General features: G+C 38.3%; 1 protein-coding gene across 1 annotated transcript in view; it reads left to right on the top strand.

Moving 5' to 3' along the window:
- PXDNL (peroxidasin like) overlaps positions 1–14,108 on the top strand; it is a gene marked incomplete at both ends in the record, with an annotated part of 520,299 nt that overhangs the window by 478,791 nt on the left and 27,400 nt on the right. Inside the window, 2 exon segments of the mRNA XM_084230567.1 lie at positions 10,610–10,744; positions 13,728–13,936. Coding sequence (XP_084086693.1) covers positions 10,610–10,744; positions 13,728–13,936 — 344 coding nt within the window.

Genomic DNA, 14,108 nt, shown 5'->3' on the forward strand with positions numbered 1-14,108 from the left:
TTTAACTAAATCATATATTGCTATATTATCTGTCATTCACTCTCTGAAGCAAGTGAGCCTGTATAGCCCTGAAAATATTACACATAGGACCTCTATCTCCTTGTATCTCAAAATAATCCAGTTGAGTGCAAGTTCTTATTATTGCCCGTCCTTCTAAAGGAGGTTTTAAGTCAAACCGTCATTGTGAAATTAGATACAGGTTGACAGTGTAGTCTTTATGGTATGAAATTACTCATTTCAAGGTCTTGCAAAGCTTTTCTTTCAACTCTTTGTACATCAAAATAGTGACAAAGTACAATTTTTCAATAAAACTAAACTTTCTTTACTCATTATTTCATTTGCGTTTTATCTTGCACAAATAGAAAATATTAGAACCTACATTTAAAAACATAGTTAGGGCCTCCCCGGTGACGCAGCGGTTGAGCGCTGGGTTGCGAAGCTGCCCGAGGCCTCTGCGGCGCCGGTTAGATCCCCGGCTGCTCCCCGGCCACCGGCAGAGGGTCCCGCATGGCGCGCAGACCTCTCCTGCCGCCCGCTGCTCCCCTCAGCAGTGTACTTCGGTCCTTCTGCCTGCTCTGCTCCCTGCTCTGGCTCTGGTGAATTCTCTCGCCCTCCCGCGCTTCTGACTGTACCCAGTGCATGTATAAACAAAAACAAACAAAACAAACAAATAAATAAAGCATGCCTCTATAAAAAAAAATTTTAAAAAATTTTAAAAAATTAATTAAAAACATAGTTAAATGTTATCAAAGTCAAGTTTTTGTTTTTGTTTTTGTTTTTTTTTTCCATGAAGACAGATTTCACTCTGCATTGGACTGCATGCTCTAATGCTTTGTTTAGGGCTGCATCCCAGTCAAATGTCCCTAGAGCCTTTTCATTTCAATGAAATGTTCAACGTTCAATGAACATGGAGATGAAGATTTCATGAGCATTAATTTCAACTTATTAAGTTGTTTCCATTAATCGTTATTTCTTATATACTGTATAATTTAATTTTAAACATTCAAGAGTATTTATTACTTATTCTAAGGAATTAATTTAAAGTTACCCACAAAATTACATTGCACTAAAAATAAGCTAATAACAGGATAATGGTAATGACTAGGTGTACCATACCAAAGTACCTTAAAATGGGTGGTTTAAGATAACAAATTTTATTGTCTCACAATTCTGAGGATTAGAAGTCTAAAATCAAGATTTAAGCATAACCACACTCCCTCTGAAATCTATAGTATCTTTTGACTTATAACTTTTGGTGTTTTGTCACCAATCTTTGGAAACATTGACTTGCAGCTATAGTAAACAATCTTGATTTTTGCCATCACATGCCATTCTCAATGTGTGCCTGTATTCATATTTCTGTCTTATAAGGATATCAGCCATATTGGACTAGAACCTACCCTACTGACCTCATCTTAACTTGATTACATCTGCAAATACCCTATTTCTAAACATGTGACCATAATCAAAGGCAATAGGGGTTAGAATTTCATACATCTGTGAGAGTACAAGTAGATTCATTGCTGGTTGTAATGGCTGAAACATTAAGTAATTTATGAGCCTATTGCATTGATAAGCATTGTACTGATACTTTATAAAAAATCCTTTAGGGAGTGGGAACCCAATGCTGGGGCAGACCAGCATGCAGGGAGTGTGTACCACATCCCCATTTTAGAACAGGGACATTTCTTCAGTAAATACTGCTTGAAACTGGCAGAAGGCTCCTGGAGGAGCCGAGGTGAGCAGGGAAGTTCGCCCATGCCAGGCCCCTGTTGGCCGGCAGTCCCAGCCCAGAGGAGGAGCAGGAACCCACCTCCTGGGCAGACCAGGCATGCAGAGGAGTGAGAACCCGCATCACCTTTTTAGAACAGGGACCTTTCTTCAGTAAAGCCTGCTTGAAACCGCCTGACGGCTCCTGGAAGAGCCAGAGGTGAGCTGGGAAGTTCCCCCAAGATGCCGGCCAGTACCAGCAACACACTGTCCCAATGCAAACTGCAAATTAGAAAACAGACAGTACGGAGTAGAAAATCCACATGCAACCCACCAACTCCTCAGGAAAAAGACACCACAAAAATAAAACCACCCACCAGATTGCAACAATAGTCACTTGGAAGAACTTCTGAGTTTTCCAGAAAGAGAATTTAAAATTGCCATGATAAAAAAACTGACAGAAGTCATAAAGGAAAACAATGATAAGGGAAAAATAATCAACAATCAGAAGAATGAAATTGAGTCCCTAAAGAGGGAAGTAAAAGAAATGCAGGAGATCAAAGAATTAATGGAGGCACTAAAGAACTCTGGGAAAAGCAATGAAAGCAGAATAGATGAAATGGAAGAACGAATAAATACTCTTGAAGACACAGAAAAAAAAAGAACCAAAACAGAAATGGAAAGAGAATTACTAAGGAAAAAGACTGAAGAAAGAGTTCAGGATCTATCTGACTCCATGAGGAAAGCAAATATAAGAGTTATAGGAATCCAGAAGGAGAGGAGAGAGATTTAGGAACAGAGAAAATACTGAAGGAGATAATTGAAGAAAACTTCCCAAACGTGAAGAAGGAGCTGAAAATTGATATATAAGAAGCAAGAACACCAAACTTCCATGATGAAAGGAAAAATAGAGCAAGACATATAACAGTAAAGTTTCTAAGAATCCAGGACAAGGAAAAAATAATGAAGCTGACAAGAGGGAAGAAACATATAACATTCCAAGGAAAACCAATCAGGCTGACATCAGACTTCTCTGAAGAAACACTACGGGCAAGGAGAGAGTGGAGGGACATAGTCAACAGACTCCAAGAAAACAGATGCCAACCAAGAATACTCTATCCTGCAAAGATCTCCTTCCCCTGTGAAGAAAGAATAAGGACCTTCCAGACAAACAGAAATCTGGAATTTCATTATGACTAAACCCCCACTCCAAAAAATACTACAAGGAGTCCTAAAGCCAGAAACTCAGAGGGACGAATAACAACAAAAGAAGGCCCCATAAAAAAGTTATTAAAAGAATAAATAAATAAAATCAAAGGAATGACAAACACAATGGCAAATACAGATGTTAACATATCAATATTAACTCTAAATGTAAATGGACTAAACTCTTCAATAAAAAGACACAGATTTGCAGGCTGGATTAAGAAACAAAACCCAACCTTTTGCTATCTCCAGGAAACACATTTAGCTACAAAAGATAAAAATAGACTCAAAGTTAAAGGATGGAAAACAATCCTACAAGCAAATAGACCAACAAAGAAAGCAGGAACAGCTATAATTATATCAGATAAAAAAGATTTCAAACTCAAAAGAGAAAAAGAGACCCCAACGGTCACTACATTGTGATCAAGGGGACAATACTTCAAGAAGAAATAACACTCATTAATATATATTCACCAAATAAAGGAGCACCAAAATATATCAGACAACTATTGTCATCTCTGAAAACAGACATCAGAGAAAACACATACATAGTGGGAGACTTCAACACACCACTATCAACAATGGATAGATCAACGAGACCAAAAATAAGTAAAGACACTAAAGCTCTAAATAAGGATCTAGAGCACTTGGGCTTAACAGACATCTATAGAACACTAAACCCAAAAAAACCTGACTACACGTTTTACTCAAGTGCACACGGATCATTCTCCAGGATCGATCACATACTGGGGCACAAGACAACATCAGCAGACACATTAAGATTGAAATCACACCAACCATCTTTTCTGACCATGAAGGCATCAAACTAGAAATAAACCATAAAAAGAAGGCAAGGAACTCTCCTACCTCATGGGGATTGAAAACCACACTTCTGGAAGACCACTGGACTAACGAGGAGATCAAAGAAGAAATTAAAAAAAAAATTCTTTGAATTGAATGACAAGGACACCAATATCCTAAATGTATGGGATGCAGCAAAAGCAGTAATAAGAGGAAAATATATAGCAATAGAGGCTCACATGGAGAAACAAGAAAGAACTCAAAGAAACAACCTAATCTCAAAGCTCAAAGATCTAGAAAAAAACAATGAAAAAACCCTAAGACCAGTAGAGGAAAGAAATAACAAAAACCAAAGCAGAAATAAATGAAATTGAAACTAAAAAAAATCAAAAAGATCAATGAAAACAAGAGCTGGTTCTTTGAAAAAATAGATAAAATAGACAAACCCCTAGCCAGGCTCATGAAGGCAAAAAGGGAGAAAGCAAAAATAAACAGGATCATGAATGAAAGAGGAGAAATCACAATGGACACAGAAGAAATCAAAAGAATAATCAGTAACTACTATGAACATTTATATGGAAACAAGTTCAACAATCTAGAGGAGATGGAATAATTCCTAAAACTCTACAATCACCCAAAGCTAGAGAAAGAAGAAATAGAACACCTAAACAGACCAATTACAAGCAGAAAAATTGAAATGGTAATCAAAAACCTCCCAAAAACAAAAGCCCAGGACCTGATGGATTTGCAAATGAATTCTGCCAAACATTCAGAGACGAATTAGTGCCTATCCTTCACAAACTCTTCCAAAATATTGAGAAGGAAGGGATAATACCAAACATATTCTATGAAGCCAACATTACTCTAATACCAAAACCAAACAAGGACAACACACAAAAAAAGAAAACTTCAGGCCAATCTCCCTAATGAACACTGATGCCAAAATCCTCAATTAAATATAGGTATCAGAATCCAACAATGTATCCATAAGATAATTCACCACGAACAAGTAGGATTCATTACAGGGACACAAGGATGGTTCAACATCCGAAAATCAATGAATGTTATCCAACACATCAACAAAAAGATATATAAAAACCATGTGATAATATCAATAGATGTGGAGAAAGCTTTCAACAAAGTGCAAAACCCATTCATGATAAAAGCCCTTGAAATTCTTGGGATACAAGGAACATACCTCAACATCATAAAGGCCATCTATGACAAGCCAACAGACAGTATCATTCTCAATGGTGAAAAGCTGAAAGCATTTCCATTAAGATCTGGACCAAGACAAGGATGACCACTCTCACCACTGTTTTTCAATATAATACTGGAAGTCCTAGCCAGAGCAATAAGACAAGAGAAAGACATACAAGGAATCCAAATAGGAAAAGAAGAAGTCAAACGATCACTATTTGCAGATGATATGATAATATACACAGAGAACCCAAAAACTCCACAGAAAAACTAATTAAACTCATCAATCAGTTCAGTAAAGTGGCAGGATACAAAGTCAACACGTAAAAGTCAGTAGCCTTCCTATACACAAACAATAAATCTGAAGAAGATGAAATAAAAAGAAAACATCCCTTTTATTATCGAAACAAAAAAAAATCAAATACTTGGGAATAAATCTAACAAAAGAGGTAAAGGACCTATACAAAGAAAACTATAGAACACTGTTAGAAGAAATAGAAGAAGACTCAAAGAAATGGAAAAACTTCCCCTGCTCGTGGATTGGAAGAATAAACATTATTAAAATGGCCATCCTACCAAAAGCAATATACAGATTCAATGCCATTCCAATAAAAATTTCAATGTCATTCTTCAAAGAAATAGAAAAATTATACATGAAATTCATGTGGAATCACCAAAAACCCCAGATTGCCAAAGCTCTCCTGAAAAAAAAAAAAAAAAAAAAGAAGGGAATGGAGTCATCACACTCCCAGATTTCAAACTATACTACAAAGCCATTAACATCAAAACTGCATGGTTTTGGAACAAGAACAAACACACAGACCAGTGGAATAGAATAGAAAATCCAGAAATAAGCCCACAGATTTATGGTCAACTAATCTTTGACAGAGGAGCAAAGAATATGCATTGGAACAAAGAAAGTTTTTTCAATAAATGGTGCTGGGAAAACTGGGTTGCTACATGCAAAAGAATGAAGCTTGACTACTACCTCACACCATACACAAAAACCAACTGAAAATGGATTAAAGAACTAGCCATAAGACCTGAAATCATAAAATACATAGAAGGAAATATAGGTGAAACACTACGTGATATGCACATCAAAGACAGCTTTACAAACACATCACCCAAAGCAGTGATAGTGAAGGCAAAGATAAACAGCTGGGACTACATCAAATTAATAAGCTTCTGCACAGCAAAAGAGACAATAACCGAAACAAAGAGAAATCCCACTGACTGGGAGAACATTTTTGCACACAACACTAATGATAAAGATTGATCACAAAAATCTGCAAAGAGCTGATGAGATTCAACAACAACAAAGAAAATAATCCAGTCAAAAAATGGGCAGAAGAGCTAAAAAGAAACTTATCTGCAGAGGAAATGCAAATGGCCAACAGGCATATGAAAAAATGTTCAACATCACTTGTAATCAGGGAAATGCAAATCAAAACTACCATGAGATACCATCTTACACCAGTGAGAATGGCACATATTAAAAAATCTAGCAACAACAAATGTTGGCGAGGTTGTGGAGAAATAGGAACTCTCCTGAACTGCTGGTGGGAGTGCAAACTTGTCCAACCACTATGGAGAGCTGTGTGGAGATTTCTGGACCTACTAAACATAGAGCTTCCATATGATCCAGCAATTCCACTCCTAGGTATTTTCCCAAAGGGCACAGAAACATCAATTCCAAAGAGCACCTGCACCCCTATATTTTTAGCACTGTTTACAATAGCTAAGCTTTGGAAACAACCCAAATGCCCAAAAATAGATGACTGGATCAAGAAGATGTGGTACATATACACCATGAAATATTACTTAGCATTCAAAAAAGATAAACACATGCAATTTGCAGCAACATGGATGGTGCTGGAAGGGATCATGCTCAGAGAAATAAGCCAGAAAGAAAAAGAAATATACATGATGGTCTCACTCATAGCAGGAATCTAGAAAACTTAAATAAGGGACCAGGAAAAAGAATAACTGTAAGAAAGTAAAAATCAAAATCAATAAACAACTATGACCCAGAGACACTGTATGGGTGGTGGGGGGCGGTGAAAGGAGGTTATGGGGTCAAAATAAGGGTGTTGCATTTGTATAGAGAATATAAAAATAAATCAAATAAATAAATAAGTAAATAATCCTTCAGAATTTCTTTCATATAAGGCATTGTGTTGATAAATTATTTTAGATTTTTCTCTATGCAACTCCTTAGTCTTCCTTCTGTCTTGATTGTTAATCCTGCCAAGTAGATTAGAATTCTTTCTTCAAACTCTTTGAATATGTCTCTTCAGTCGCATATTGGTTGTAGCATTTTGTTGAAAAATCTGCTGATAATCTTATTTTTACTGCCTATACCTTACTCTTTTTCTCTATTGATACTTTTAACATTAGTTCTTCTTACTGGTTCTCAACAGATTTATTATTATGTATTATATGTTTATCTGCCATTGTTTTGCTTGAAACTCTTTCGCTTTCTTTTTTTTTTTTAAAGATTTATTTATTTATTTATTTGTTTGTTTGTTTTGTTTATACAAGCACTGGGTACAGTCAGAAGCGCGGGAGGGTGAGAGAATTCACCAGAGCCAGAGCGGGGAGCAGAGCAGGCAGACTGACGAAGTACACTGCTGAGGGGAGCAGCGGGCGGCAGGAGAGGTCTGCGCGCCATGTGGGACCCTCCTCTGGTGGCCGGGGAGCAGCCGGGGATCGAACCGGCGCCGCAAGGCCGCGGGCAGCTTCGCAACCCAGCGCTCAATCGCTGCACCACTGGGGAGGCCCCTCTTTGGCTCTCTTGAATCACAACTTCTGGCTCATTTCCTGGATTAATTGCTTTCTGTGATTGTTCCTTACACAGATTTTCTATGCCGTTGTCTTTGTCATTCATTTGGGAATTCCTGTTATCCAGATATTATTTCTCTTTAACTTGTCCTAGAGACTTCCTATACTGTCTCCTTTTTTTTAAATTATTTTTTTCTCTACCTTCCTCAATTCCTGTTTCCTCAATATTGTTTTCAAGTTAATTCTCTCCATTGCTTCTGTTTGTCTGATATTAAGACCCTTAATTATATTTTAAAATCAGATATAGTGTTTCTGTTTTAATGATTTATTTATTTATGCATAAAAGAACTGAGAGGTGTGGGGAGTGAGAGGATTCACCAGAGACAGAGTGAGGAACAGAACAGGCAGACTGACTGAAATACATTGCTAAGGGGAGCAGCAGGCATGACAGGAGAGGTCTGCTGAGCCATGTGTGTAGCTCCCTGCCTGGCCAGGGGTCGAACTTGTGTAGCAGAGGCTGCAGACAGCTTCTAAGGTTGCATCTTACCCCCTTGTGCTACCAGGGAGGCCCCAGATATAGCGTTTCTTAACTCCATTATCTATAACTGTAGGTGCCTATATTTTCATAATCTCTATCTTACATCCTTTTATTTTTTTATCTTCAATCAGCATTGCCAGGCCTTGCCCTGAATTCCCCTTTATGCCTTGCTGTATAATTCCACTGAGCCAGGGTTCCTTTCAGGATTTTTTTCTTTTAACATTTTTATTGTGTTTTTCTGTCTTCTCATATTTGATTTTGTGTGGGTTTTAGTTAAGGTAAATGTTCAACTATTATTTTTGTACTTGGAGTAGTTAATGGACTGGTACTGGGTAGGGGTAGTGATTATAAAAGAGGACTGGGGCCATTTACATCAGAGGATCACCTCCAGTAGAGCCAGACATTGCAAATTCATTTTGTAAAGTGTTTCAACATTGGGAGGAAGGATAGCAAGTGTTTTAGCGCTCTCACACTGGGATAGATGTTTTCATCTATTTTGGATGTCTCAGGATGGGGTGGGGTGTGGCAGGTGTTTCAAATATCCCAGTGTGGAATTTTTTAGTAGCCTCTTCTTAGGAAGTTCAAATGTCCTGACCTGATTCAAGCTATAGCTATTTTGTGTCATGGGCCTCAAGTTCAAGCCAGTAGTCCTTACGCTGTGCTCTTGCCTCTGGAGTTCTCCCATAATGCTTCCTCCATCAACAAATGCAACAACATTTAACTAAAAAGCTACTACACCATGAGAGAGAATATAACTAAAACAAAGTCTCTCCACTGAATGAGAAAAAAATATTTTCATACCACACAACTGATAAGGGACTGATATCAAATGTTTACAAAGAACTCATACAAAAAGAAAATAAATAACCTAAGTGAGAACTAACAATTCTCCAAAGGAGACATACCAATTTCCAACAGTCACATAAAAAAATGTTAATCATCAATTATTTTCAGAGAAATGTGAATCAAAACCACAATGGAGTATCATCTCACACCTGTGAGAATTATTCATCTAAAGAGACCAGAAACAATAAATTCCACTCTTGGGGGGACCATAGATTACAAACAGACCTGCCATATGACCCAGGAATCCAACTAATAAGTATCCACGTGAAGAATAAAAAAAAAACAAAACACTAATTTGAGAGCTAACTTTTTATTGTCTATGTGCTTCTGAGAGAACTATTTGCTATTTGGACATCTATGTATACATACATGTAGGTTAAATAATTGTCAGGCTTTTCTGCCCTCCCACCATTAGGATTGATGATGGATCCCTGGGGTCCTGAATGCATGCCTGATGGCAGGCACCCGGAGTGGGTGGCTTTGTGGACCAGCAGAACACCAGAAAATATCAGGATGGGGAAGTGAAAGAGTAGAACGGACCAGCAGAAGAGAGAGAACAAGACCATGAGAGAACACGAGAGAGCCCAGAAAGAGTGAAGATTTGCCGGAGGCTGGGAGGCATGCCGGCCTGTCTGCCATGTACCTGGTGAAATCCCAATAAAAGCCTGCAAAAGCCACTGAGGGCTCCAGACTCCTCCTTCACCTGTCTGCTTGGGCCATAGAAAACCTGCTTACAGGAGGAAGGACACAGAGCAGAATCTCTATGACCCAAATAGGCAAAAGGAGGAGAGAGTCCTGGAGCCCTTGATGGCTTTTGCAGGCTTTTATTGGGATTTACCAGGTACACAGCAGGCAGAGGTGCTGGGGGGCCGGGAGGCTGGCAGACCTCCCAGCCCCCAGCAAGTCTTCACTCTGGGCTCTCCGGTGTTCTCTGGTGGTCTCTGCTGCTCTGCTTTCTCATGGTTATGCTTCTGCTTCTCTGCTTCTGCTTCTCTGTTTCTTCTCTTGGGTTCTGTTGGTGTCCCCATGTGCCACCCTTAAAAGCCCAGTCTTAGCCCAGGTGAATCTCATCTAGATATGCCCACACCCTACTCCAGGTGCCCGCCATCAGGCATGCATTCAGGACCACAGGGTTCCATCATCTATCCTAATGGCAGGAGGGCAGAAAAGCCTGATGCTTTTACCTTACCCTACACTACCCCTGCAATACCACACACACACACGTATAGTTATTCCATATATTCCATATCTACTTGTTGGATAATTATAAATGGCAACACAATGACTATCACATGGTTTTGGTGTTAAATGTTCTTGGTTAGGCCACTATTCTGATATGTGTCAGCTGGTGATCCCTAATTTTTTCTATCAATATCAATGCTTTTACCTGTGAAATGGGAATAATAACAATATTTACCTTTCCTTGTTGTGTGCATATAATAAATTAATACTTAGTGGTTTATAAAAATAATCTCTGTCACTTCCAGACCCTAAGTGTGTCATATCTGCATGTTTCTGTTTCAGATTATATGGCACTCCAGACAACATTGATTTCTGGCCTGCCCTAATGGTAGAAGATCTGATCCCTGGAACCCAAGTGGGACCGACACTTATGTGCCTGCTTGTTACACAGTTTCAGCGGCTAAGAGATGGAGACAGGTGATGGATTAACTATTATACTAATCAAAGATAATGAAATTGTTTATTTTTCAATAAATATAGATAGGGCCTCTCCTGGTGGTGCAGGATGTTGAACACCGCACTGTGAAGCTGTCCATAGCCTCTGCAGGGCCACTTCAATCCCAACCAGCCAGGGAGGGTCCCACATGGCGTGGCAGGCCTCTCCTGTTGAGCCCACTGCTCCCCTCAGCAGTGTATTTCGTCATTCTGCCTGTTCTGTTCCCCACTCCTTCTCTGTTGATTCCTCTCACCATCATGTGCATCTGGGCTGTACCCAGTTCTTGTATAAATAAATAAATTAATATTTAAAAAAATATAGGTATTATAACATGATAGTGCCATTCCCTATTTTCTATACTTTATATTGAATACAATAAATATTTTTCTTGTAACTGATGATACCAAATTGCATTCATATTGTAATTTTTGTAAGGAAGAAAGAAAAGAAACTGTCTAGGCAGGTGGTAGAAGTCAGTGGCTAATAGGATGCAGGAGACTCTCTGCACTGTGTTTGAATCTGTTCCCTTTTCCATTATAATTGCATTCTAAGCAGCTCCATCTATAAAATCCGTATTAAAATAGTAACTATTGGGCCTTCCCTAGTGGCACAGCGGTTGAATGCTGGTTTGCAAAGCTGCCAGCAGCCTCTGCAGCGCAGGTTCGATCCCCAGCTGCCGGCGAGGGTCCCACATGGTGCGCAGACCTCTCCTTCTGCCCGCTGTTCCCCTCAGCAGTGTATTTCGTTGGTCAGCCTGTTCTATTCCCCAGTCTGGCTCTGGTGAATTCTCTCACCCTCCCACACTTCTGACTGTACCCAGTGCTTGTATAAATAAATAAATAAATCTTTAAAAATAATAGTAACTGTTGCATAGGATTGTGGCAACTGTAAGTGATGTTGGGAGGATAGGATTTATCAGTTCATCTGAAACTCCATTCTTCCATTATCACTGAAGAAGATTGTTGACCTGAGACAGAATATCTTACAGAATTATGTGCTGAGAGTATTTACTAATGGAAAATAATTGCAAAAATCTGTTTGTCCAAAGTGTTTATTGTCAATAAGCTTGTATTTATTAAATTATAGGAGGCAGTTGGTGGAAGAATGCAACTTAGTCATGCATTTTTTTTAATGTTCAATAAAAGTATAAAAACTAAGAAAATTCAAAACTCTGCAGCCTTCCAGAGTTGGTATGGAATATGGTGTTAGCTCTCTTTTATCACTTGAACCAATTGTATTCCAAATTTGAATTTTCCAAATCATTAATAAAATACATTTCTAAGAGGCTAAGAGTATTGTGAATTTGGCTGACAATTGAACTTTTTGTATTACAGAAAATTAATACAAAAGATTTTGAAACACTGCCAAGGACTTAGGTGTTCGTTAAAATTTACTAAAGGTTATTCTTTGCTTAAAATATTTCTTCCCAAACTATTTCTTATATGAACAGTAAAGAAATAAAATATTTAATTATTTTATTATACATTGGCAAATATTAATAGTATAATACTTTATTTGATTAATTTTTTATAAAATACTTTTAGCACTCTGGATTTTTTGCATCACATACTTCGGCTAACATGTATAATTTATCAATTATAACTTAAGAATAGAGATAATCCAAGCTGAACAAGTTTGAGAAAACTTCATTTTTTGAGTAGGTTGTCTTCCCATGTATATTAGTTTTCTAGGGTTGCCCTAGCAAGGAACTACTGCAGAATGAGTGGCGTAAATAACATAAACTTACAGTCTCACAGTTCTGGTTGCCAGAAGTCCAAGATCCAGGTCTAGAGATTTGCTTCCTTCTGAATTCTCATCTTTGCCTTGTAGATGGCCATCTTCTCCCTTTGTCTTCACATGGTCTTCCTTCTGTACCTGGGCCCACATGTGCTTTTCTTATAAGGACACTCATTACATTGGATTATGACCCCCTAATGACATTATTTTTATTTAACTACCTCTTTAAAGATCCTGTCTCCACATACAGTTGCATTTTGAGGTATTGCACCTTACAATTTCAATGTATGAGTATATTGGGAAACAATGCATTCCACACTATCACGTGAGTGGCAAGCAGAAACTTCTGCTTCTATCTTAATTTACAATTACATATGTAACTTTAGAAAAAAGCTCTTTGTGTAAGGTACTCAAATATTTTTTCAATGAAAACAGGATGAACTTTAATAGTTTTTTAAAATGTATCCTTTCATATTAAACTGTATGTGTTTATAGCAATTAGTCAATAGATATTATCACTGGTACATATTAAAAATTAAGTGATATTTCCCTTAAATATTCCCTATAATATTTCAGTATTAAAGTATTCAGATAATTCCTAAGGCCCTAAGGTCAGTGCATGAATTTTAGATTAAGAGTTATGCTTTCCATTTTTTTTTATTTTTAAAAGATTTATTTAGTTATGCATACAAGAGCTGGGGTGCAGGCCAGAGGTACGGGTTGGGGTGAGAGGATTCAGAGTGTGGGCAGGGTGGGCAGAGACAGTGTGGGCAGCAGAACAAAGAGATCTGCACTGAAATACACTGCTGAGGGGAGCAGCGGGTGAGCCAGGAACCTTATGATTGAAGCCAGGAACCATGTGGGTCACCCCCTTGACTGGGGATCGAACTTGTGCTTCAGTGTCTGTGGATAGCTTGTGCTGCGACTTAACTGCTTGTGCCACCAGGGAGGTCCCTTTCCTTTTTTTTTTTTTTAAAGAAAAAAACTGGAGTTTTACTGTGAATCATATTCTAAAACATGAACAGAAATTGATAGTTTGAAAGCATTGCATTTAAGAATTTTAAAAATACTGGAGGCAGTTCAAGGTATCCTCAGTTGGAGGGTAAGTGTAATCCTTGACATATGCCTCTTTTCATTCAGCATCCTGCTCATTATGACTGCTCTGCCTGCTGCCCAGTGAACAGTCTGCAGACCCGACACATTGTACTTTTCTTTTTTGTTCATCAGGTTCTGGTATGAAAACCCTGGAGTGTTTACCCCTGAACAACTCACTCAACTGAAACAGGTATCATTGGGCTGTGTGCTTTGTGACAATGGTGACAACATTCAGCAAATCCAGGAGGATGTCTTCCTGAAGGCAGAATACCCACAGGGTTATGTGAGCTGCACAGAGATACCAAAGGTCAACTTGCGAGTGTGGCAAGACTGCTGTGAAGGTCAGTAATAGCATCACTAACTGGGTCCGGATTTACTGGTATGTGTGTGTGTGTATTTTATTTCCAGTGTCAAAAGTTATGCTATCTAAGTAAAGAAAATAACATAAAAACTTCCGTACCTATTTGGATATCACGTTGAGTTGATAGAAATGATGACAGGAAGGAAGAAAAT

Source organism: Talpa europaea (assembly GCF_964194135.1).
Source record: "Talpa europaea genome assembly, chromosome: 3".
Lineage (NCBI taxonomy): Eukaryota > Metazoa > Chordata > Mammalia > Eulipotyphla > Talpidae > Talpa > Talpa europaea.